The sequence below is a fragment of the Chiloscyllium plagiosum genome, chromosome 32 (genome assembly GCF_004010195.1).
Source record: "Chiloscyllium plagiosum isolate BGI_BamShark_2017 chromosome 32, ASM401019v2, whole genome shotgun sequence".
NCBI lineage: Eukaryota > Metazoa > Chordata > Chondrichthyes > Orectolobiformes > Hemiscylliidae > Chiloscyllium > Chiloscyllium plagiosum.
The window spans coordinates 16351653-16375413 of NC_057741.1; the positions used below are offsets into that span (position 1 = coordinate 16351653).

A 23761-nucleotide genomic window follows, 5' to 3' on the forward strand; every position below is an offset into this window, starting at 1 on the left:
TGTGACGTGAACCCAAGGTCCCGGTTGAGGCCCTCCCTATGGGTACAGAACTTAGCTATCAGTCTCTGCTCGGCCACTTTCCTCTGCTGCCTGTCCCGAAGTCCACCTTGGAGGATGGTCACCCGAAGGTCCGAGGCTGAATGTCCTGGACCACTGAAGTGTTCCCCAACTGGGAGGGAACCCTCCTGTCTGTTGATTGTTGTGTGGTGCCCATTCATCCGTTGTCGTAGCCTTTGCTCGGTTTCCCCAATGTACCATGCCTCCGGGCATCCTTGCCTGCAACATATAAGATAGACAACGTTGGCTGAATCACATGAGTACCTGCCGTGTACAAGGTGGGAGGTGTTCCCACGTGTAATAGTGGTATCTATGTCCACAATCTGATACGTCTTGCAGTGTCCACTGTGACAGGGTTGTATGGAGTTGTCCAGGCAGTTTGCTACGAACAATGATCTGTTTGAGGTTTGGCGGTTGTTTAAAGGCAAGTAGTGGAGGTGTGGGGAAGGTCTTGGTGAGGTGCTGATCCTCATTGATAATGTGTTGCAGGTCACGAAGAACATGGCGTAATTTTTCTGCTCCTGGGAAGTACTGAACAACGAAAGTTACCCTGTAGTTGCAGCACGTGTCTGTCTCCTGAGGAGGTCATCACGGTGCCTTGCTGTAGCACGTCGGAACTGGCGATCGATGAGTTGAGCATCGTACCCCGTTCTTGTGAGGGCATCCTTGAGTACTTCCAGGTGTCTGTCACGTTCCTCCTCATCTGAGCAGATCCGGTGTATGTGTAGGGCTTGTCCATAGGGAATGGCTGTTTTAATATGTTTTGGGTGGAAGTTGGAGAAGTGTAGTATTGTGAGGTTATCCGTGGGTTTGCGGTAGAGTGTGGTGCTGAGGAGACGCACGTGTCCAAGAATGAGACAGACAGTCGAGAGAAGTCCATGGTGAGTTTGATGGTGGGATGAAACTTGTTGATGTCACTGTGTAGTTTTATCAGTGACTCCTCACCATGGGTCCAGAGGAAGAAAATGTCGTCAATGTACCTGGTGTACAATGTCAGTTGGAGGTCCTGCATAGAGAAGAAGTCTTGTTCAAACCTGTGCATAAAAATGTTGGCATATTGGGGTGCACATTTGGTCCCCATGGCTGTTCCGTGTGTCTGGATGAAGAACTGGTTGTCAAAGGTGAAGACGTTGTGATCGAGGATAAAGCTGATGAGTTGTAGGATGGTGTTTGGAGATAGGCAGTTGTTGGTGTTGAGTACTGAGGCTGTTGCCGCGATGCCGTCATTGTGGGGGATGCTGGTGTAGAGTGCGGAAACGTCCATTGTGACGAGGAATGTTCCCGGTTCAACTGGTCCGTGGGTGCTGAGTTTCTGTAAGGAATCCGTAGTATCGCGACAGAAGCTGGAGATCCCCTGTACAATAGGTTTCAAGATGCCATCCACATAGCCGGAGAGTCCCATTGCCCGACATGTTGGGACGTCCCGGTATGTTGGCTTTGTGTACCTTTGGAAGGCAGTAGAAGTCGCCTACATGAGAAGTACGTGGGATGAAGGGACGTAGGGAACTCTGAAGGACTGGATCCAAAGTTCTGATCAGTGTGTTTAAATCTCAGGTGTGTCCTTTGGTTGGATCAGCTGGTAGTTGCCTGTAGTGTTCCTGATTGTTCAGTTGACGGTACACTTCCTTGCAGTAATCTGTTCTATTCTGAAGACTCCTCCTTTATCTGCTGGTTTGATGACAATGTTTTGATTGGTTTTGAGAGCCTGGATGGCATTGCGTTGTGAACGGATGATGTTTTGCTCTACCTTGTGGGTACGGCTGATGAATCTGGCATTTATATATTTCCTGACAGTTGAGCATATATGTCAAGCCCAGGGCAGCGGCCCTCCGGTGGGGTCCATGTTGACACCTTGGCATAGACAGAGAACACAGGGGGCCAACACCTTCAACATATTGTCTAGCTATCACCATTGTTAACAGCTAACCTGAGAATGCAACTTTAAAAAAAAGGTTTTGTGATTTACACATGAAAGAAGTGAAACTATCACTGTATTCTAACAGATAAAAGGCTTAACAGACAATCAATTTTTCAATGTATAATTTCAGTTACATCACACTGTAAATTTTTGCTATAAATTCTGTGTTACGATCGAGCCCTCCACTATCACCTGATGAAGGAGTGTCGCTCCGAAAGCTAGTGTGCTTCCAATTAAACCTGTTGGACTCTAACCTGGTGTTGTGTGATTTTTAACTGAATATACCATGCATTTGTCTGCTATTGCATCCTTTAGAATAGTCTCTAACATCTTCCTTATAACAGTGGCTAAGCTAACTGTCAAAGTTACCAGTTTTGCTTCCATCCCTTCTTAAATAAAGCTGTTACATTGACAGTTCTCCAATCCTCCAGAATGCACGATGGCTCAGAGGTTAGTACGACTGCCTCACAGCACCAGGTTCGATTCCAGCTTCGGGCGACTGTCTGTATGGAGTTTGCACATTCTCTCCGTGTCTGTGTGGATTTCCTCCCACAGTCTAAAGACATGCAGGTCAGGTGAATTGGCCATGCCAAATTGCCCATAGTGCATCATTCAGAGGGAAATGGGACTGGGTGGGTTACTCTTCGGAGGGTAGGTGCGAACTGGTTGGGCTGAAGGGCCTGTTTCCACACTGTAGGGAATCTAATCTAAGGATTCTCAAAAGATTACCACCAACGCATCTACTTTCTCTGCAGTTACTTCCTTTTATCCCCGAGAATACATCTAATCAGGTCCAGAGGTCTTTAGCCCCAATAGTTTCTCCAGTATTTTTTTCTCTGGTAACAGTTATTGCATTTATTCTATCCCCTTTTGCCCTTTGATTATTTAATACTTTTGGAATGCCAATAATGTCTTCTACTGTGAAGACTGGTGTAAAGTAGCTATTCAATTCTGCCATTTTCTGATTTCTCTCCTATTTTCCTCAGTCTTGTTTCCTAAATTGTTTATGCCTCTAACTTGACATCGTCCTCCGGGCCCGTCCATCACTGCCCCCTCTGACCTATCACCTTCTCCCTCACCTTCATCCACCTATCGCTTTCCCAGCTAACTCCCCCCAACCCCACCCCTCCCACTTATCTCTCAGCCCTGACCCACAAGCCCCATTCCTGATGAAGGGCTTATGCCCGAAATGTCAATTCTCATTCTCCTTGGGTATACCCCACTCCTGGCACCTTTCCCTGCCACTGCAGGAAGTGCAAAACCTGCACCCACACACTCCCCTCACCTCTGTCCAAGGGCCCAAAGGATCCTTCCACATCCATCAGAAATTCACCTGCACCTCTACCAACGTCACCTACTGCATCCCTTGCACCCGGTGTAGTCACCTCTACATCGGGGAGACAGGACACCTTCTTGCTGATTGTTTCAAAGAACATCTCTGGGATACCTGCACCCATCAACCCCCACTGCCCCGTGGCTGAACACTTCAACTCCGCCTCCCACTCCATCAAGGATATGCAGGTCCTGGGCCTCCTCCACCACCAAACCGTTACCACCCAATGCCGACCTATTGCATTTCCAGTTACCTTCCCCCAAACCCCACCCCTTCCCATTTATCTCTCAGCCCTGACCCACAAGCCTCATTCCTGATGAAGGGTTTATGCCTGAAATGTCAATTCTCCTTCTCCTCAGATGCTGCCTGACCTGCTGTGCTTTTCCATCACCACACTCTCGAATCCGAAAGCAAAAGGATATGGCAGAATTACAGCAATATGGCTAATGATATCTAGGGTGGGACACTAGTGTGCGCAGGCAGAGAAAAATAGCAGCAAATAGGGTCAAAAGGGGAAAGAAAATGGAACAAAGACAAAATTAATGGCTCTTTATTTATGTGCACATCATATTCGGAATAAAACAAATGAAATAAAAGCATAAATAGATACTAATGGGTATGGTCTTTTAACCATGAAAGGGACAAGGAAATGTATGGTGAGAATTAAATATTGAGCGGCATGTGTCTTTTAGAAAAGGCCAACAGGAAGGAATTGTTGGTTGGGTAGTTTTGTTAGTATGGGATGGAATAAGTACAATAGCAAGAAATGATCTTAGAGTGGAAAACGTGGAATCGAAATGAGTGGAAGTAAGAAATAACAAGGTAAAGAAGTCACTAGTAGGTGTAGTCTATAGGCCCCTTAACAATAACCATACAGTAGGACAGAGAATAAATCAAGATTTAACGGAGACATAAAAAAGGAAACACATTAATCATGGGTGACTTTAACCTTTATGTAGATTGGCAAAAGTTAAAGTGGCAGAAGTAGCCATGGGGCAGAATTCATTGAGTGTGTTTGGGATTCTTTGCTAGAACTGTAGGGGTTCTAACTAACCTTTAGGCTATTTCGGATCTGCTGATATATAATGTGGCAGGTTCAGATTTAGCTGCAAAAATGGTTGAGGAATACAGAGGAACCTTGATTACCCAAATAACATGGGCAGTGAGTATTTTGTTCAGATAATCGAATGCTCGGATAATCGAATGCTGGATAACATGGTTTACCAAGCATCATGACCGTACGATATTCTTTGGATAACCCAAAATTCAGATAATAGAGGTTCCTCTGTAATTGCAGATAGAGCATGTTTAAGAAAATAGTTCACAGCTCACAACAAAAATCCCACTGAGAAAGAAGAATGCTGGGAAGGTAAGAAACCAACCATTCTTACCCAGGGACGTAAGAATCAAAGTCATAGAGATGTGGAGGAGACTACACTGTGTGCAATAGATGCAGTTGGTGACATTGGTAGAGGTACAGGTAAATTTCTGATGAATGTGGAAGGATCCTTTGGGGCCTTGGACACAGGTGAGAGAAATGGTATGGGTGCTGTGGCAGGGAAAGGTGCCAGTGCACTTCCTGTGGTGCTTTGTAAGACTTGATTTCCCATCTACCAAAATTTCCCCACCTCTAATTAGTTTAAAGTCCTCTCTACAGCTCTGTTTACTTGTTTCACCAGGGCACTGGTCCCAGTATGGTTTAAGTGAATCACTATGTACTGAAACAGCTTCCTTGTATCCAATATTGGTGCCAGTGGCCGATAAAACTGATTCCACTCACACCAATCTTTGGGCCATATATTTAAGTCTTTGACTTTATTTACCCATGACAGTTTGCTCATGGATCAGCTAGGTCCTTATGTTGAAGATTGTGGCTTTTTAATTACACTTCCAACTGTTCAAATTCTTTTAGCAGAAACTCCTTTCAAGTCTGACTAATGTTATTTGTACCAACATGAATGATGGCTAGATTGCTACTCTTTATTTCCTTTTGACATAAATACTTTTCTTTTGTAAAGCATACTTTTATATAGAATAAACCAACAGCTCTTGCCTATTTTCTGAAAGACATCTCATTTTTCTCAAAGTTGGTGTTTTATAAAATAGAGATTATTTAATGTTTTCAATTATTTTGTATCAATATCAAGGAAAACTGAAGCCATCATCATAAGCCCAATTAGTTTTTGAATTTCCAAAAGGATTGCAATTTAAGCTAAAATCTATGAAATTCTGCTCTGTTGCTCAGCACAATGGCACATAATTCACTTATATTTGCTTACTTATCTTTTCAGGTAACATTAAAAAAATTCCATACTGCAATAATACTAGTATTGTAATATACTAATTTTATCCCAATGGGTCATTTTAAAATACAAATAAAATCATTGGTCAATCTCATCAGGAACTTCACTGTAGGAATCAAGACCAAGGTATTTGAATTATTATAGAGATGTACATTGATTTGTATGTGTAAAGTCTTTCAACAAATGCCACTCTGTACAGGTAAATTTCTGATGAATGTGGAAGGATCCTTTGGGGCCTTGGAATCAAGACCAAGGTATTTGAATTATTATAGAGATGTACATTGATTTGTATGTGTAAAGTCTTTCAACAAATGCCACTCTTCTGTAAGGACTCTACTGTTAGCTGATCTCAGAAAAGGCAGCAGTTAGAGTGCTGTAACTGGTCTCATGACCTCCTTTCTAAGAAAGAAAAATCAGCCGGTCATTTCTGCTGGAAGGTGCAGCTGGGTAGACAGCATGGAAGCAGGTCATTCAGCCCATCGAGTCCACACCAACGCTTTGAAGAGCAAACCAGCCAGTCCCACCTTGCCCCTTACCGTATCCCTGTAACTCTACATTAACCATGGCTAATCCACCTAGCTTGTACATCCCTGGACACTGTGGGAAAACTTAGCATTGCTCATCCACCTAGCCTGCATATCTTTGGACTGTGGGAGGAAACCAGAGCACCAGGAGGAAATCCACACAGACACGGGGAGATGTGCAAACTCCATACAGGCAGTTGCTCAAGAATGAAATCAAAACCAAGTCCCTGGCAGTCTAAGCTACCATCAAGTACATCAGGTAATCATCGAATCAAACCAAGCTGTGATGGCCACATTGTCTCATCTGAAGAATGACAAAGTTAAAAGATGATGCCAGAAAAAAATAAGGTAAAGTTACCATTGTCCCATGGGGCTGCTCTCTCATTACAGAAACATGAGTGGTGGTGGTTTAAGCTGAGGGTCACCATGCCTCAGGCCAAAGTGGTTGAGAAGAGGAGTGCTTCATGGTAACATCAGTCACTGCAGGAATCAAACCCACAATATTGGCATCGCTCTGTGTTCACAACTGGCCATCCAGCCAACTGAGCTAATATTAAAAATTAGTGGCCTTCAGCCATATCAAGTCCAGCCTCCAAGAGGAGAAAGCTTGGCACGTTCATCTCGTGATACTTGATAGCCAAACATTGAGCATAAAGGTCAAAATAAAATTCTCCCCAGTCCCCAAAACAAATAAATGCATAATTAGGGCCATTCAGCATTATAAGAAAATTCTTCATCTTGTGTTGCATGTGGTAGTCTAGACTCCAGGGTGCTACAGTTGGTCGTGCCATGATTAGATTACGTACAGTGTGGAAACAGGCCCTTCAGCCCAACAAGTCCACACTGACCCTCTGAACAGCAACCCACCCAGACCCATTCCCCTACATTTACCCCTTCACCTAACACTAAGGCAATTAAACATGGCCAATTCACCTAACCCAGACATTTTTGGACTGTGGGAGGAAACCGGAGCACCCGGAGGAAACCCACACAGACACGGGCAGAATGTGCAAATTCCACACAGAAAGTTGCCGAGGTGGGAATTGAAACCCAGGTCTCTGGCACTGTGAGGCAGCAGTGCTCACCACTGTGCCACCGTGCCTTAACAAAACTTGTCAAATTTCATCTTGTAATGTACAGCACCATTTAAGGAAGATGAGATCAAGCTTTCTATTAATAGTCTCCATGATGAAATAGGAGAAAGTGAGGCCTGTAGATTTTGGAGATCAGAGTTGAAAAGTATGGTGCTGGAAAAGTAGAGCAGGTCAGGCAGCATCCAAGGAGCAGGATAATCAATGTTTCAGGCATAAGCCCTTCATCCGATGAAGGAATTATGCCTGAAACGTTGATTCTACTGTTCCTCGGATGCTGCCTGACCTGTTGTGCCTTTCCAGCGCCAAACATTTCAACTCTGATTTCCAAAATCTACAGGCCTCACTTTCTCCTATTTCATCATGGAGACTATTAATAGAAAGCTTGATCTCATCTTCCTTATGTCCTTTGAAAATCTCACTTCCAGAGTTTCCTACCTCATGAACAGCTGACTTGTTTTTCCTACAAGCAGGACTGTGGTCACCATTCCAACACTTCAACTTGTGTTACACGACTGAATGTATTTCTTCCTATCATGACTAAGTTTGCTCTCTTTTTCATCTCTCCTCAGCAGCAGTGACTCTTCTGATATCAGAGGCCATTTCAACAACTTCCAGTTTCTAATTGCCTGCCGTTCCCTGTAGATGTCCAATCTCTCTATACACTATCCCCAGAGTGTCCTGGTCTGAAATCTCTCCACTTAAATCTTTGAGTAGGTACCCAAAAAAAAAAAAAGTGATCCACATTATTCCTTTTCTTCTGGACCTCTGAGGTCTGTGCATGGTAACAAACTCCAGAATCAGAAGTCAATGATGCCATCTGCATTAGTATACTGACTGAGCGATGCAGCTGACTGCACATAGTCACTTACACCTTCTGCCATCAAGTACATAGCCACTAACACCTTCTGCCATCAAGCCAACTGATTCTCCCATTGCAGTTTCTCCTTTAATTTATCTCTTTTCCTCTGAATAAGAGGTGTTGCTATGGATACCCAAACAGATTCTAATAGTGCCAACTTTTTGAATCACAGAATCCCTACAGTGTACAAGAAGGCCCTTCAAGTCCACAGCAACCCTCTGAGGAACATCTCATCCAGACCCACCACCTCTACCCTGTCCCTGCTTTTCTCATGGCTAACCCACCTAGTCTGCACCTCCCTAGACACTACAGGCAATGGCTAATCCAGTTAACCTGCATATCTTTGCAGTGTGGGAGGAAAGCAAACGCAGACATGGGGAGAATCTGCAAACTCCACACAGACAGTCGCCCAAGGCGGGGGGGAATCAAACCAGTGTCCCTGGCGTTGTGAAGCAACAGTGCTAACCACTGAGCCACCATGCGGCCCTACATTTGTCAAATATGTAAAACATTTCTTGTCCCAGTCCTACTTGTGTTCTCGCCCTCAACTGTTTAGTGGCCCATTGATTATTGTATTGGTGCCATCCCCTGCTCTTAGTTTGCACTCAAAAAACTTCATTAACTTTTGTTTTCAGTTTCTATTCTTTACTTACTTTCACATGGCTCGTTCTGACCCTTTCCTCCTCTATTTATTTGAATAGGCTATCAACTAATATTTATATAAACAAATTTCTACAGCTATCTCCAGCACACTTTCTCAGATCCTGCTTCCTGCAAGTAGCAATTTGATTTTCAATTCTTCTTTCCACATTGCATCAGTCCTGACATGCAACTGTACACAATTTTCCTGATGCATTTTTCTTTCTCTTGAAAAAGGATTCCCCCACTTTCATTGGACTGTGGGAGGAAACTGGAGCACCTGGAGGAAACCCACGCAAAGAGTCCTCACATCTGATCCATTTCACACACTTCTAATCTCACTTCTTTCACTTTCTTCAAAATTGCCAATAATGTTCACACGTTCTTAATTTGTCTGCTTGGACGAGGGGGGAGGAACAAATTAGTCAGAACTCCAACTTATTATAGAGTGACTCCTGGCTGAAGATGTGTAGATGGATGAAAACAGCCTGTAATCGTCATTTATTCACTGTTGGAGGCACACAATCTGGGAAATCCTTTCTTAACAGATCTGAGAGTATATCTAATGCACACTGACTGTAGTGATTCAAGAAGTGCTTCACTACCACTTTTTTCAAGTAGAAGAGATGGGCAAAGCTGGGCTTGCCCATGATGCTCACATCTCATGAATTAACAAAAAAGATAAAATATACAACACTGAACAAATGTGCTGGGAAGTCAGCAGAGCACTGGAGATAGTGACACACAACCAATTCAACCTTTATAGGAATCATTGATGTCAACCAAGCTACTTTGAGGACAAGGAATTTATATTTATGAAAAAAGACAAAGTAGAAATTAGTCCATCTTCACAACAAGCAGCAAATAATCATTTCTTGTTTGATTGAGAAATGTGCATGTCAGGGAGAGGCAGGTGGTTAAGAACTATGGTGGTAGCAAAGAATTAAACAGAGATGGAAAAATTGTTAGAACTCTCAAGGCAATATATATCAATGAAAACAGATTTATTTCAAAAAAGCCCAAGTACAACACTGAGTAAGACCTTCCACTACATTTATTATTCACCACAGAAACATTTCAGTTTACAACAGATGGTACATTTCACAATTTTCACAAAAATATTACAATGCTGACACTGAATGAGGCACAGGTAGATTTTTTTCTCTTCACTTATTCCAGAATGAGTCTGTTTTATTAAGAATAAGTAAAGGTAATTCGAGGTGTCAATTCAAGCTTTTCATTTGACAAATGGTTTTCATCTTCCTGATGTACTGTATCATAAGCCAGTGTTCCTTCAATTAATTATTTCTAAGTACTGTAGAGAGAAAAAAAAAGTTATTTTTTGTTAAAATTGAAGACTTGTCCCATGAACCTACTAGGAAAGTGACCATGTGATCCAGTACTATTCTACAACAGCTGACAACATTACAACTTTCATCCTGTTCTACTACAGATTCTCAGGGAAATTACCTCAACTTTGTTTCTCATTGTATGACAGCCAGGGGCATTACACATCTACAGAAATACAAACTAAAACAATGAAGGGCAGCAAAGAATTAGAATTAGAATCCCTACAGTGTGGAAACAGGCCCTTTCGCCCAACAAATCCGCACCAACCATTCAAAGAGCAACCCACCCAGTTCCCAACCTTCCCACATTTACCCCTGACTAATGCAGCTAACCTACACATCCCTGAAAACTATGGGCAATTTAGCATGGCCAATTCACCTAACCTGCACATCTTTGGACTGTGGGAGGAAATCCATGTAGACAATGCACAAACTCTACACAGTCACCCGAAGTTGGAATCAAACCCAGGTCCGTAGCGCTGTGAGGTAGCAGTGCTAACCACTGAGCTATGATGCTGCCCCTAAAGTTAGAAATCTTGATTGCACTTATTAGAGATAGAGTTAACTTGCCCCATGGTCCAATAGCCCATGAATATTAATTATCAACACAAATCATGATATCTTAGCCAGGTTACCCAAAGATGTTTGAGACTCAGCCATATATCCAACATAAGTCAGACTCTTGAGGATAAAAAAGGGGTAAAAGGTGTAAATCAGGTAAGGAAGAAAATGAGGCCAACAGGGAAGAGAAAGAGGACTAGGATATGCATAAATTTGCTCTCTTAATTCTGGGAGCTGGTGGTTTAGTGGCAATATTACTGGACTAGTAAGCTAATGCCCTGGTGACAGGTACTAATCCTGTCAGAGCAGGTGATGGCACATGTTTAGCATGTTTCAGTGACCATGACCATGCTAATTACCATTGACTTGCCAAAATCTGTCTACAGATCATCTGCAATCTAATTTGCTGGCAGTTTTTGTGGAGTTGAATGGCCTACTCTTGTACATATGTAATATGAAGATGGGAATGTTAAAATCAATGGAAGGGTAGACAGCAGCCGAAGTAGATCAACGAGCATATGGGGTAATAGTGAACAGGACATAGCATAGGTTTAAGATACAGGCAACCAAAATTTGAATGATGTCAAGTTTAAGGATGAAGATGGAAGGATGATTAGGGAACATTGTAACAGTGGAGTTTGAAATCAACAAAAACTTGGTTTACTGTTTCAAAGAAGATGGAATAAGGCAGGCATTATAGAACACAGAACGATACAGCGCAGAACAGGCCCTTTTGGCCCTCGATGTTGCGCCGATCCGTGAACTATTCTCAGCTCGTCCCCCTACAGTATCCCATCATCATCCATGTGCTTATCCAAAGATTGGTTTAAATCTCCCTAATTGGAGGTGGAGGCATGTAATCCTCATGATGGGACATGTAGCTTCAGCTGTCCAGCTCAAGGCCAAAAATGATACCTAAAACAAAAACAGAAATTGCTGGATAAACTCAGCCAGTCTGGCAGCATCTGTGGAGAGAAAGCACAGTCCACTTTTTGGGCTCAGTGACTAATCATCAGAACAAACAAGATACCTATTTGATGCTTACAAGCCAGTGGAGGCTGAGACAACAGTCTGAGAAAGAGGTGGAATCACTCTGGAAGTACATTGTTCATGCTGAGGACTTCCTGAGATGAGTCTAAACTTTATGTTTTACTAGCTTGAAAATGTGTCACCTTTTTATAACCCTCAACTCAACTCAGAGCAGTATTTGGGTTCATGTTTTTCTTCCCCTTCAATGCCTTAAACTCTATTAAATGATCTCTTAGGTACCCGCTATTCTCATTATTCAGATCCCTGATAGTCAGAACAGCCTTGTGTATCGTCTCCCACAAGCAAACCTTTCCTAGTTAGTCAGCAAAGTGGACATAGCATTCAAATGGATGCAACATTAAAGGCACAATCTGTCCAGTATATTGTACAGTTTGATCATGACTTTCTTAGATGAAAGGTAGCTTTGAACAACCTCCTAAACAATGGCAATGTGACAAACTCCTTGCTGAATTTGTCTCATTCTAAACATATACGGCTAATAATATATTGAATTTTTGTACTTACTGTGCATAGAATGGCAGTTGGTCAGTTACTTGATTCCATGATGTGCTTTGTATTCTTGGACATCATGTTCATGTTGGTTGAAGAGCTGAACATTTAACAGAATGTTGCACAATAAACTCTACTTGTAGAGAATACTTTCATAAAGGTATTTCATACAATGAACTTAATCAACTGAATGAACTTAATCAAATGAATGAATAAACTGTCAGTTTCATAAATGAGCTTTATGTTTTGCAAATCTCTAACTTGTAGTGTTAGTCTTCAATGGGTGGGGCAGCAGCAAAGCACTGTTATATGCTTCAATGCATCCATATTGCTGACCACAAGATCATACCATGCCAGTTTTTAAATAGGAAAAAAATGGAGAGACAGAAGTACCCCTAAAAAAGGGGAGGAGGAAACAAAAGCATTCCAATTCATTTCTTGAAAATGCTATCTTAGCGTGAGTTTTTAAATCTGTAAGGAACAGATAAATTGGGTATGTTTCCTGCATATTGTCCAGTAACTCTCAGTATTGAGAGATTAACATGAGCTTTTATATTGTTAATTCCTTTCTACTTCTGATAGTTACACATGAATGATGGCCACTAAGGCCTGAATGAACACACAAGATTGTTGGGGGCAAGGCACAAGGTATAGACCATGGTCTTTGGTAGTGATTGCTCAAAACAAATTTGTTTTCTTATGTATGGCATGCATTGAAGGAGGCGACAAAGAAAGATGAGAGACTTTACACAAATAGTAAATGCAGGACAATTCAAACTAACAAAGGTCAGAAAATGGACTCTGCTATAGAGTGGTACATCCATTCTGAATGACATTTCTATAAATTTGTCCGAACAGAAATGTTAATTTTTTAAAAGATCCTTTATAAAACAATTGAGCAGCAATCAATTGTTACTAATGACGATTCATGACAGGACTAATCTGAACAAACACCACATAATAATTGGAAGTACATATGAATGGTTCTTTCCTCCATCTGTCATTGGGTAATGCATGTCACTGGTGATATGCATCTACCTAACAGTGTGAAAAATTGCCTAGTTATAAGTATTTTAATCAACCTATTCAGACATGTTGTGACACAGCTGGTGCAGGTGGTACTTGAATCGGGACACTACCACAATGCAACAAAAATCCTCAATTGCCCAATTATATCTTGCCCATAAAATTTCGGTCAAATCCAATACAGCCAGTTACCACCTTTCAGTCTACTCTCGAACAGCAAAGTGACAGAGTTTGAGCTATAGGGACAGGTTGAATAGATTGTGGCTTTTTTCGCTGGGGCATTGGAGGCCGAGGGTGATCTTAGAGGTTTATAAAATCATGAGGGGCATGGGTAGAGTGAATGGCCATGGTCTTTTCCCAGGGTAGGAGAGTCTAAATCTAGAGGGCATAGGTATAAGGTAAGAAGGGAGGGTTGAAAAAGGATCTGAGGAACAACATTTTCCACGCGGAGAGTGGTGTGTGTATGGAATAAGCTGCCAGTGGACGCAGGTATAATTACAATATTTAAAAGGCATCTGGATGGGCACATAAATAGGAAGGAAGGGTTTCGAGGGATGTATGCCAAATACTGGTAAATGGGACTAATCAGTTTAGGATATCTGGTTGGCATGGATAAGTTGGACCGAAGGGTCTTTTTCAGTGCTGTATAACTCTATTACAGAGGGATTGTTGACAGTGCTGCCAAGTGGCAATTTCATAGCAATAACTTGCTCAGTCATGCTCAATTTAGGTTCTACCAGGGTAACTCATCTCCTGACCTTAACTGGACCAAGGCTGTAACATACACAAAAGAGCTGAACTCAAAATGAGATGAAAGTGACTGCCTTTGACATCAAGGCAGCATTTGTCTCCAACACATCAAGAGTCAATGGGAAGTCGGGGACTGCATCATACCTAGAAGAAAGGAAGATGGCGATGGTCACTAAAAGTCGCTCCTCAGGATAGTGTCCTAGGCCCAACCGTCTTTTGCTGCTTCATCTTCCCTCCATAAGGTCTGAAGTGAAGATATTTGCTGATGAACACACTATGTTCAACATCATTCATGACTCCTCAGGTATTATAGCAGTCCAGATAAACATACATCAAGACATGGTCAACATCCAGACTTAAATGTTACCTACCAGAAATCAGCCTATGTGACAAGTGCAAAGCAATGACCATCTCCAACAAAACAGAATCTAACCATCCACCCATTGAAATTCAACAGCATTATTATTGCTAAATCCCCAATAACAATGACTATCGGCTATCATTGGCCAGAAACTGAAATGGACAGGCAATATAAATACTGTGATTACAAGAGATAGTCAAATGCTAAGATCTCTGTAGCAAATAATTCAACTATCACTTTAATGTCTGCCCCCTGTTCACAAGGTTATGCTCCAGCTACCTAGATGCGTGCAGCTACAACAAGAAGCTTGAAACCATACAGTACAAAGCAGTCTACTTGACGAGCAACGCATCCACCTTCACAGACTTGACTAGCGACTCATCCACCTTCAACGTTCATTCCCTTCACCACCGATGCACAGTGGCAGCAGTGTGTACTGGAACTTCCTTCGTAACAGCTCTTTGGGTGCCCCTACAACCCAAGGACTGCAGTGATTCAAGAAGGCAGTTCACCACCACCACCAGTTCCAAAGTAATTTAGGGAAGATAACTAACTTTTTAGAATTCAATTTTATTGCCAGATGTACTCAAACATAGGAATACAAGAGTACAGTGAAAGGTGTACTGCTGACAGTCAGTGGTGCCCACATTCCATGAATGAAAAATAAATGCTACCAACCATCTAAATTTATTCAATGCAAGGGCCTTCCCCAAGTAAATTGCAGCAGTTGGCTCACGTATGATTTTCTAGCCAAAATGCAGCCCACTGTTTATAGGGGATCTGCCACAAGCATTGCTTTTGCAAATTCAGTTGAAACATTGCCATCTAAAAACAGTACTTTCCTCAGTTATTAGAGAATGCAAACTATCCTTGCCTGGAGGGAGGAACTGACAAAGTGCACACAGGGATTTTCAAGCATTAACTTACTACAGTATCCACATGATGCAAACCTACTTGAAGTCAACCTTAAAAGGGCGAAAATGATGACTCTGGATAAAGAAAGTCATTCTATTATGAAAAAATTAGAAATACTTTTTGACAGATGTTAAGAAGGATTCTCTATTGTAGACACTCAGAGGGAAGCTATTTGGCCCATTGTGTCTAAACCAGTCAACAAGTCTTCAGTGCTTGGCCCAATTCTCTGAATGCTTTGGCAACACAACTGAAAATAAGTATTGCTTAAATGTTAGAGTTTGATTCAACAACCTTTTCAGAAAACAAGTTCCAGACTCCCAACACTCTGCAAACTACTGTCTCAATACTCCCCTTAAATCTTATTGAGCCCTGTACTCATGTACAAAACTGCCTCCCTATCCACTCTATATCCCTAATAATTTTATACACCTTTTTATCAGCTTCCCACCATCTCAACCTTTGCTACTCCAAGGAAAACAGTCCCAGTTTATCTAATCTTTTCTCAGCTCAGACCCTAAAGCACAGGCTGCATCACACTAAATCTCCTCTGACCTTCTCTCTACGTGCAATCACATTCTTCCTAAAATGAGATGACTAGAATGGCATGCAGTAGTCCAGTTATGGCTTAACTAGCACTTTATACAGTTCCAGCACAACCTTTTTGCATTTGTATTCTATGCCTCAACTAATATTAAATGCAAGTATCCCATATATTTCTTAACCATTCTTATCTATCCACCCTGCTATCTTCAGGGATCTGTGGATATGAACACCATATGTGGGATATGAACCGTCTGATCTTCTGGACTTTCCAAGTGCTTCCATTGATAGCATAATATCTTGATTCATTAAATGTATTACCTCTCAATTTTCCATGTAAAATTCCATTTGCCACTGTCTGGCCACTTGACCAGTCCATTAATATCCTCCTCCAGTTTATGGCTAAACTCAATGTTTACCATGCTATCAATTTTCCTGTCATTTGCAAACTTCTTGATCATACTCCAATATTTAAAACCCATTCTTAATACGGACCACAACTAGCAAGGGCCCTGCACTGACCCCTGTGGTATCCCACAGAAATCAGACTTCCAGTTACAAAATCATCTCTCCCCTTCCTGTCTTTGAGCAAACTTTGGATCCAATATGCTAATCTACCTTGGAGTGCACAGGGTCTTTTTTTTTTAAACTTGTCTGCATTATCAAAAGTCTTGTTAAAGCCCCTGTAGATCAGATCAAATATATCATTCTCAGAAACATTTCTGGTTACCTCTTCTGAAAGTTGGATCAAATTTGTCAAACACAAACTTTCTTTAATAAATCCATGCTGACTATTCCCGATTGGTCCGTGTCTCTTTAAATGATGATATATGCTGTCCCTCACATTTTTCCAATAACTTTCCCACCACTGAGATTAGACTGGTACTGGTAGCAGGGGAATCACAATGTGATTTTCAAAACAATGCTCCAACGCTTTCAAGATTTAGCTAAACTAAAACACTACAATTTAACGGACTGTGCAAAATTTTTTAAGTTCCAGTCAAATGCATGATTTTGATTTCTGGCAAGTCAAATATGCATGAGCTTACAGGTAAGATGTAGATTCACATAAAATACAGGCATTATCAATCAGAATTTGATTGATTGATAACTTGCTATTCAAAGTTCAGGTGAACATGAAATATGTACTTCAGAATATTTCTAAAGAGTCGAAAGTGACACCTGGACTCTGCACTGTGCAAAACATCATTTGAACTATTTAGGAACATCACATTGAGAAGTCTATTGAAGACTGCTTTACTCCAATTTACAGATTATCATACTGTGTAAGTTTCTTAAAGGACGTTTTTAAAAGAAATATTTGCAGACAAATCAGTATTTAGTAAGCATTAATGTGATCGTGAACTTGTTCTACTTCTGTGCAATTATTTTGTTTGCAAATAAACGTGTACATATTCCAAATGCAGGAGATAGGTGTACTGTGATCCATCTGCACATGCGCAGTTGCCCCATGTACTCACACTACTACTCGATAGTAATTGAAAACATACAAAGTTTCATCAAGCAAAATATTTCTGATTTAAAGTAACCATTGTAGTAATTGTAGACACATTCAAATCAAACATTCAATGACATTCGCCTGTACATTGTGATTAAACTAAAGTGTATTCCAACTTCCAAATAGGTTTAAACAGTTTCTTATTTTAAAAGCGTTTTGTACAATCAGCTTCTAAGTATCTGGAGGAAGAATTTCTTTTGGTAGAAAAATCAGTCAAAAGCCTTTTAGCTTTATATTTGCTACCTAGTGCCAGTCCACAAAATGTACTTACAATTCTTTGGCTAGGGTGACTTTATTTACACTGATTTATTACTGGACACAAGTTTAAAAGAGCACATGATGTTCCACCTGATGGTAGCATTGGCCAAAAATGCATTTATAGATAAGTTTTTTAAAAATGTAACAGTCTGATATTAAGCAACTTTGGCAGTTCCTAGGTCAGTGCATTGGGAATTGTGTGGCTTCTGGTTGATCACTTCAGAATAAAAGTTTAATTGACATGTTACCTCATTTATGGCATGCATAATGTGCAAATTTCAGAGCCAGAGTCAGCATAATGTGCAAATTTACCACCAAGAAGCACTGAATCAGCTTATGGAAACATTGCTTTTGTCATGATTATATATTGAGAAAGTCTGAACCAGAATCTTTGTTTCACATCATCGGTTTACCATTGCCTGCTTTAAATCAAGAGTTTGAAGCCTAATATCTCATTTAAAGTCATAAATTTTGTTTTAACATTGAAGGTGCAAAAAACAACCAATTGGGTGCATCCCGAGAACTCCTCCCCGCCTCACCCCCACCACATCCAGCCTTCTGACTTGCAGCCTCTCCTTATGCCACACCAATTTTCCAAAACTATTAATGACAGCAGAACTCAAAGTTTTCTACTTATTGCATAAACTGGAAAATGTTTATTTTCACATTTACCATACAATTGTAATGTCATACATTTGCTTTCTAGTTTAACAATGAAGTTATTATGGCAAGTAAGGTGTTGACTATTGGAACAGTTGCCCCTGTCTTTTTCCTTCAGATATTTCTACAGAATTACTTACCATCACCCACAGTGCTATTGTGCTTCCAAATGCTAGACCAACACGCAACCAGTTGGGATTTGTGTAGTCAGGTTTCCTTGCAGTGAAAGCAGAACGAGTCAAAACTGAAAACAGAAAATATGCTTATTTACTAAACTGTTCAAACATTGCCTACAGCAGTGCTCCATCCATTTTGCTATTAAAAAAGTTCTTTATTATTTATATAAACAAAATAGATGTAATATTGCAAAAGAGACACAACAGACATCTAAAAACCCAAAGTAGCAGGGTTGTGAGTAATGCAAATAGAAGTTTGAACTAGTAACCTCTCCAACACCATTAGTTTTGGTGATTAGGTTGGAATTATTCCTGACACTAAAAAAAAGGCTGTGGTTGCTGGAGGTCAGTCATCTCAGCTTCAGCACATCACAACAGGGATTGTTCAGGGTAATGACAGAGTAAGAGAGTGGTATTGTATCTAAACAAATCCTTTGGTCCGACTTGTCTATGCCAATCAGATATCCTGAATTAATGCAGTTCCTTTTATTTATTCATGGGGTGACGGCATTTATTGCCAATTCCTAATTGCCTAGAGAGCAGATCAGAGTCAGCCACATGGTCTGGATCGAGAGTTGTATTTAGGGCAGACCAGGAAAGGATGGCAGTTTCCTTCCCTAAAAGACATTAGTGAATCAGATGGATTTATCTGACAATCAACAATGGATTCATGGTTAACATTAGACTCTTAATTCCAGATTTTTATTGAATTCAAATTCCACAACGTGCCATGGTGAGATTTGAATCTGGGTGCCCAAAACATTAGTTGGATCTCTGGATTAACAGTCCTGTGTTTGTTCCACAAGGCCATCACCTCCCCTTATTTATCAGCATTTGGCCCATATATCGCTAAACCACTCCTATTCAGGTATCCAACCAGATGTTTTTTACATCTTGTAATCAAACCAGCCTCCACCACTTCCTCTGGCAATTCATTCCATACACGCACCACTGCTGCATGAGAAAGTTACTCCTCAGGTCCCTTTTAAAATCCTTTCCCTCTCACCTTAAACCTATGCACTCTAGTTTTGGACCCCCCTACCTTAGGAAAAATACTTTGGCAATTTATCCTATCCATTCCCCACATGATTTCATAAATCTCTATAATGTTATCCCTCAATCTCTGACGCTACAGGGCAAAAGCCCCAGGCTATTCAGCCTCTTCCCTATAGCTCAAACTTTCCAAACCCAGCAACATCCTTGAAAATCTTTCCTGTACCCTTTTAAGTTTCACAACATCTTTCCTACATTAGGGAGACCAGAACTGAATGCAGTATTTCAAAAACGGCCTCACTAATGTCCTGTACAGCCGCAGCATGTCATTCCAATGTCTATACTCAACGCATTGCAACACAACCTATATCAACAGAGGTATGTAAACCAAACACCACCTTCACTATCCTGTCTATTTGTGACTCCACCTTCAAGGAACTGTGAACCTGCACCTAAAGTCTCCTAGTTCAGCAACACTCCCCAGGACCCTACATAAGTGTACATGTCCTGCCCTGATTTGCTTTACCAAAATGCAACAACTCACATTTATCTAAATTAAACTCCATCAGCCACTCCACAGCCTATCTGATGATGGTCCTGTTGTACTTGGAGATAACCTTCTTCATCAACCACTGTACCATCAATGTTGGTGTCATTTGCAAACTTACTAACCATTCCTCCTATATTCAAATCACTTATATAAATGATAAAAAGAAGTGGACCCAGCACCAAAATCCATTTCTATTTCTTAAGGTTTTTTATATGAGGAATGTTGGATCAGCTATGATCCTATTGAATGGTGGAGCAGGCTCAAGGGGCCAAACTGCAAACTCCTATTTCTTATGGTTTTACGATAGATAATTGTGTCCACTTGTTTATATACAAAAGACTAAATAAAGCAAGTTTTACACATAATTTCATCTGTGCCAACATGATGCAATCCTTCATGCTTCTTTTTTGTTTGGCTTTGAAACAAGTGGCATGCTAAATACTATATCTGCTTATGAAGACAATCTTGCTTTCACCTGCCAAGCTAAAATTGTGGACCTAACTTTATCACTTCAGTACTCTACTTTGCCTACATATATCACGTCACCCACACTTTTGAGGGCTGGATCAGGTGTTCTTTTTGAAAACCTCTTGCATTTATATCTCAGCTGTAAAACATAAATCTACTGCTCAGAACAAATTTGCTTCTTGTGGTTCTCAGCAATGCTCTGAAACTGGAAATGAATTTTGAACACTGCCAGTAACCTGACATTGCAAACTGCTTGGTGCAAACAAAGTCATGACCACAAAGGAGGAAGCATGTCTGCAATTTAATGTAACATTATAGTATCGGAACAAAAATATTACACATTCATATATACATTCATCAATGCATTAAACCTCTGCAATTCATTTAAGTATGGCAGAGGAGCACATAGCAGATCCTAAATGGAATGGAGTTTTGAGAGAATGGAGTGGAGATTCAGTTTTTAGAGACAGATCTTAGGCATTACTTTAGAAAATAATCCAGGGTCTAAATGTTTCAAAAAATTCCAAATAATGAATTGTAACACTTGTTATGTAAACAAAGACAGGCACAAATAGCTGAAGAAACATGAAATATTGGTTCATGATGGGTAGCCAGAAGACCCCTCTGGTGTTCCAGAGTATCTTTTACATCTAAATGAACTAGCAGACAGAGCTCAGTAGGTGAAGGATTAAGAACAATGACCTTGACAAAATATGAATAGAACAATAGTAGATTAAATTTGACAAGTAAATGTTGAGTATTACTTGCAGGAAGGATCAAGTGGGCAACATATGTATTTCATAAATGTTATGAAAATGATTAAGTATGCAATCAAGAAAGATCAGGGAGCCTCTGTAGGTTCATCACGTTTTAAGTCCAACCAATGGGCGGCACAGTGGCTAGCACTGCTGCCTCACAGCGCCAGAGACCCGGGTCATTTTCCACCTCAGGCAACCATCTGTGTGGAGTTTGCACATTCTCCCAGTGTCTGCGTGGGTTTCCTCCGGGTGCTCCAGTTTTCTCCCACAATCCAAAAATGTGCAGGTTAGGTGAATTGGCCATGCTAAATTGCCCGTAGTGTTAGGTGAAGGGGTAAATGTAGGGGAATGGGTCTGGGTGGGTTACGCTTCAGCGGGTCGGTGTGGATTTGTTGGGCCGAAGGGCCTGTTTCCACATTGTAAGTAATCTAATCTAATGCAGTGCAATGACAGAAACCAAAAGATACTAGGGAAATGTGCAATGAAATTGTAGTTTTCTGGTCACAAACATTCCAGGGAAGCAGCACAAAAAAAAACAATTTTAATAATTAACAAAAACAGAAATTGCTGCAAAGGCTCAGCAGGTCTCGCAGCATCTGTGGAGAGAAATCAGAGTTAACATTTCAGGTTGAGTAATCCTTCTGCAGAACTAGATCATTTTAATCATTAGGTAAAAACAATGACTACAGATGCTGGAAACCAGAGTTTAGATTAGTGGTGCTGGAAAAGCACAGCAGCTCAGGCAGCATCCGAACAGTACTAAAATTGACGTTTCGGGCAAAAACCCTTCATCAGGAATATATATCACCTGATGAAGGAGCGACGCTCCAAAAGCTAGTGCTTCCAATTAAACCTGTTGGATTATAACCTGGTGTTGTGTCATTTTAATCATTACATGCCTTAGAAGCCCAAATATGTGGAACTGAAGAATCCTTGGCTTTTCAGATTTGGAAGAATTGCACAGTATATTAAAGGGAGGTAGTAGACTTATCAAACCTTAAAGCGTTATCAAATTTTACCTTTACAAGCATATATCCAATGACCTGTTAAAGTTTTTAAACAGAACCACTTGAACCACCTACTTAGCTACAGCATTCCAGACTAAAACATTCTATTTAAAAACAAAGCTTACCACCTTCTCTGGAAGTTAGAAAGGTGATCTTATCGAGGCAATAAGAAAAAGACAAGCCTTAAAATGAATTCAAACTACGAATGGAGGACAAGCAGACACAGGTTGACTCCAACAAAAGGATACACATTCAGAATTAATATTCAGGAAGCTGTGCATACTCTAAACTAAACATCCAGTTGGTGCAGTGGAGAAATAAAAACTCAGCATTATTCGAGGACCAACTTTTTTCCGCAATGGATGTGTGGGAAGGTAAACAGAAAACCGTCAGGTCTTTGCAGACAAATGAACGACTTTTGAGTCGAACATGACCAACACTTCAGATATTTCAGACTATCATCCTTATTCCACCAAGAGATGGGACCTTGGTTTAACGTCTCAGCGAAAACTCGGGACTGCAGCGCGGAGGGGATGGAGGCAGAGGGGGGAGGCTCCACACATTCAACATCGAAACCCTGATTGAGGCTGGGGGAGGACCCGGGCTGACAGGCCCCGGTGACAATGTCAGCCCGGCCTCTCCTGACCTTGAGTCCGGCCTCACGTACTCACCTCGAGTGATCTGGGCCGACCTCAGGAGAACGCGGGAAGCCGGCATTTTAGACGGCCCTCTCTGTCTGCGCCGCCGACCGTGATGCAGATGGCGGCTGGTGTCGTCTCTCTCCGTCCGCCCACTCTCCGCCAACGGCTCCGGCGCGAGCACTCCCGCGAATCTGCGGCTGCGCGACCAGCCACCCAATCGTAGCACAGAATGGGCCGCGCACCAACTGTCAATCAAGAGGGCCACGCTGACGGAGCCACGGGTCTGAGGGGCGTGGCTGTCGCTTGGGCAGGCGACGGGGTGGGAAATATTTTGGAACAATATGAAGAATTATTTAGAATTCCAACAGTGTGGAATTCGGCCCAACAAGTCCACACCGACCCTCCGAAGAGTAACCCATCCAGACCCATATCCTACTGTTCTACATTTAACCCTTACTAATGCACCTAATCTACACATCCCTGAACACTATGGGCAATTTAGCATGACCAATTCACCAAACCTGCACATCTTTGGATTGTCGGATGAAACCCATACAGCCACCAGGAGAATGTGCAAACTCCACACAGATAGTTGCCCAAGGCAGGATTCGAACCTGGGTCACTGGCACTGTGAGGCAGCAGTGCTAACCACTGAGCCACCGTGCCACCCTGAAAAATTAAATCCCAACCTTGACAGCTTCTCCAACTGCGAGTTCCAGATTTTCACTAATCTTTGTTGGAAGGAGTTAGAATTAGAATTCCAACAGCGTGGGAAGAGGCCCTTCAGCCCAACAAGTCCACACCGAACCATGACCCATCCACCTACTACCCCGACTAATGCACCTAACCTACACCGAACCTATCCCTGAATTCACCGAATCTGCACATCTTTGAATTGTGGGAGGAAATCCCCACAGAGATGGGGAAAATGGACAAATTTCACACAGACAGTTATCTTCTGAG

At 41.5% G+C, this 23761-nt stretch overlaps 1 protein-coding gene across 1 annotated transcript; it reads right to left on the reverse strand.

Moving 5' to 3' along the window:
• Nucleotides 1-9714: 9714 nt before the first annotated feature.
• Nucleotides 9715-22983, reverse strand: ndufc1 (NADH:ubiquinone oxidoreductase subunit C1). The gene is made up of 4 exons (XM_043674101.1): nt 22829-22983; nt 18346-18449; nt 12192-12276; nt 9715-10042 (listed from the first exon to the last, which is right to left on the reverse strand). Exons 1-3 carry the CDS (start codon nt 22872-22874, stop codon nt 12217-12219), a joined length of 210 nt encoding a protein of 69 aa, XP_043530036.1. The 5' UTR covers nt 22875-22983; the 3' UTR covers nt 9715-10042; nt 12192-12216.
• Nucleotides 22984-23761: the final 778 nt, after the last annotated feature.

Bases quoted from the DNA above. Each gene is read 5' to 3' on its own strand.
- ndufc1 (XM_043674101.1), bottom strand. From the start codon at position 22,874: ATGCCGGCTTCCCGCGTTCTCCTGAGGTCGGCCCAGATCACTCGAG. The intron at 18,450-22,828 runs GTGAGTACGTGA...TTCTGTTTTCAG, and splicing joins GTCGGCCCAGATCACTCGAG to TTTTGACTCGTTCTGCTTTC. The intron at 12,277-18,345 runs GTAAGTAATTCT...TTAAATGTTCAG, and splicing joins CAATAGCACTGTGGGTGATG to CTCTTCAACCAACATGAACA.